Source organism: Hippopotamus amphibius, chromosome 13 (genome assembly GCF_030028045.1).
Source record: "Hippopotamus amphibius kiboko isolate mHipAmp2 chromosome 13, mHipAmp2.hap2, whole genome shotgun sequence".
NCBI classification, from domain to species: Eukaryota; Metazoa; Chordata; class Mammalia; order Artiodactyla; family Hippopotamidae; genus Hippopotamus; species Hippopotamus amphibius.
In genome coordinates this window covers 102,570,226-102,572,237 of record NC_080198.1, presented here as the reverse complement: position 1 = coordinate 102,572,237, position 2,012 = coordinate 102,570,226, and the positions used below count along the sequence as shown (strand labels likewise).

Genomic DNA, 2,012 nt, shown 5'->3' with positions numbered 1-2,012 from the left:
GCCCGTGGGCCCGGGCCGCTCCTGGCCCCGCTGTCCCCAGAGCCGTCTGACCCGACTGGACCCCACTGGCCGGGAGCAGAGGCCGCGCCTTTGCACCCAGGGCCGCGGCCCCCGGGCCGCACCGAGCCCCTCCCGCAGGGTCCCCGGGCCGCCGCGCTCCCGCGGCTGTGTCCCGGCCGCCAGTGGCTGCGGACCCGGCGGGGGCCGCGCACGCGGAGCTCGGGAGCCACCGCGGTCCCTTTAAGCCGGCGGTCCGCGCGGGCCCGGGTTTCCATGACGACGACGGCGGGTAGGGGCCCTGGGCGGGGCCGGGGCGCGTGCGCAGAGCGCGCCGGACGCAGCCCGTCTCCCCGAGCGGCCCGCGCTGCTGTCGCGGGGTCCCCGAACCGCGGTAAAGGCGCAGTGGGGGGGGGCGGGGCCGGGAGAGGGAGGGAGGGGGCGGGGTCGTCGGGCCGGGGGGGGGACCCCGGGTGGGGTGGGCAGCCGCGAGACCGGGTGAGTGAGGCGGGGGCTCGCCCGTCCCGGGGGGCGGGGTCCGGGGCGGGGGGCGCGCGCGGCTGCTCCCCGGCCGCCCCCCGGCTGACCCTCGGCCGCCGCAGGGCGCCCGGCTCCCTCCGCTCGGCCATGGCCCCCCCGCCGCCGTGCAGGCCCCCGAGGGCGCCGCGGCTGCTGCTGCTGCTGCTGCTGAGCGTGGCCCTGCTGGGCGCCCAGGCCCGCGCCGAGCCCGCCGCCGGGAGCGCCGTCCCCGCGCAGAGTAGGTGCCGCGCGCGCGCGCGCGCGGAGGGGGCCCCGCGGGCCCCGGGCGCCCGGCGCGCGGGAGGGGCGTGGCCCGCCTTTGTTCCCGGGTGGTCCCCGCGCCCCCGGCGGTGGGGCGGGGCGGGGGCCGGGCGGGGAGCGGGGAGCGCGCCCCGCGCCCTGACCCGCGCGCCCCGCAGGCCGCCCGTGCGTGGACTGCCACGCTTTCGAGTTCATGCAGCGCGCCCTGCAGGACCTGCGGAAGACGGCCTTCAGCCTGGACGCGCGGGTGAGCCTCCCGAGGAGCGGGCGGGGGGCACGGCCCCCTCGAATGCCCCCACTCGCGGTGTCTAGCCCCGGGGTCACCGGGAAGGACGGCCAGCCCCGGCCCAGCCTGTGCCGGGTGGAGTGGCGAGGCGCAGAGGGAAACTGAGGCGGGAGAGGGGGTGTCGGAAGGGGATGTGGGGGGTGTGGAGCGTGGAAGGCCAGCTTGGGCACAGCTGTCTGGGAGGCTCCCCCCTGCCCAGCGTCATCTGGGCAGGGATGGGTGCGGCACAGGCGCCAGGGTCACCCCCCCCCCAGGTAACTGTTGTGTTCCAGCCAAGGGAGTTTTGTGACAGAAATATGTACTCCTGTGGGAAAGAGGGAGCGTTCCTAGAAGTAGAAAGGAGGGGAGACCCCATCCTGGTCCCCTTTTCTGGCTGATTTCCAAGGCCCCGGACTGAGACCTGCGGCACCCCTTGGGGGCTAAAGGGCCTGAGTCTCACTGAATCTGGAGCCGGGCACCCCCAGGCCACCCTGGGGGGTTGGGGGATGTGTCAGAGGACGGGGGCTCCCGAGAGGGGGTGTATGTCCTGAAAGGGAAGCTGGGAAAAGTCGTGGAGGTGCCGGCCGAGGGAGGCAGGAGTGGCCCAGGGCGGGAGCTGCGGAGGCTGGGGGGTGCAGCGGGGGAGGCCTGGAGCGCAGCAGAGGGTCTCCTGCAGTCCGAGTCTGCAGAGCTGGGGGAGGTGATGTCCTCACACAGGCTCAGGCTCGAGAGTCTTAGGAGAGGATGGAGGGACTGCCGGTGGGCTTTGGGGGGAGGCCAGGAGCTGGGGGCCCTCGGGAGCTGGGGGGTGGGGTCCGCCGGGTGGCGCCCTCACGGCCCCTTGTTGCTTTTCAGACGGAGACCCTCCTGCTACAGGCGGAGCGCCGGGCCCTGTGCGCCTGCTGGCCAGCCGGCCGCTGAGCATTCTCAGCCAGCACTGCTCCCTCACCAATAAACGCCTGGCGCAGCA

At 75.6% G+C, this 2,012-nt stretch overlaps 1 protein-coding gene across 1 annotated transcript; it reads left to right on the top strand.

The window, feature by feature from the left end:
- Positions 1–305: 305 nt before the first annotated feature.
- NICOL1 (NELL2 interacting cell ontogeny regulator 1) lies at positions 306–2,012 on the top strand (the record flags this gene model as incomplete). Its single annotated transcript, XM_057704663.1, has 4 exons — positions 306–391; positions 600–754; positions 936–1,024; positions 1,898–2,012. Coding segments are annotated over 4 exons (396 nt in total), but the record flags the coding sequence as incomplete, so codon positions are not given.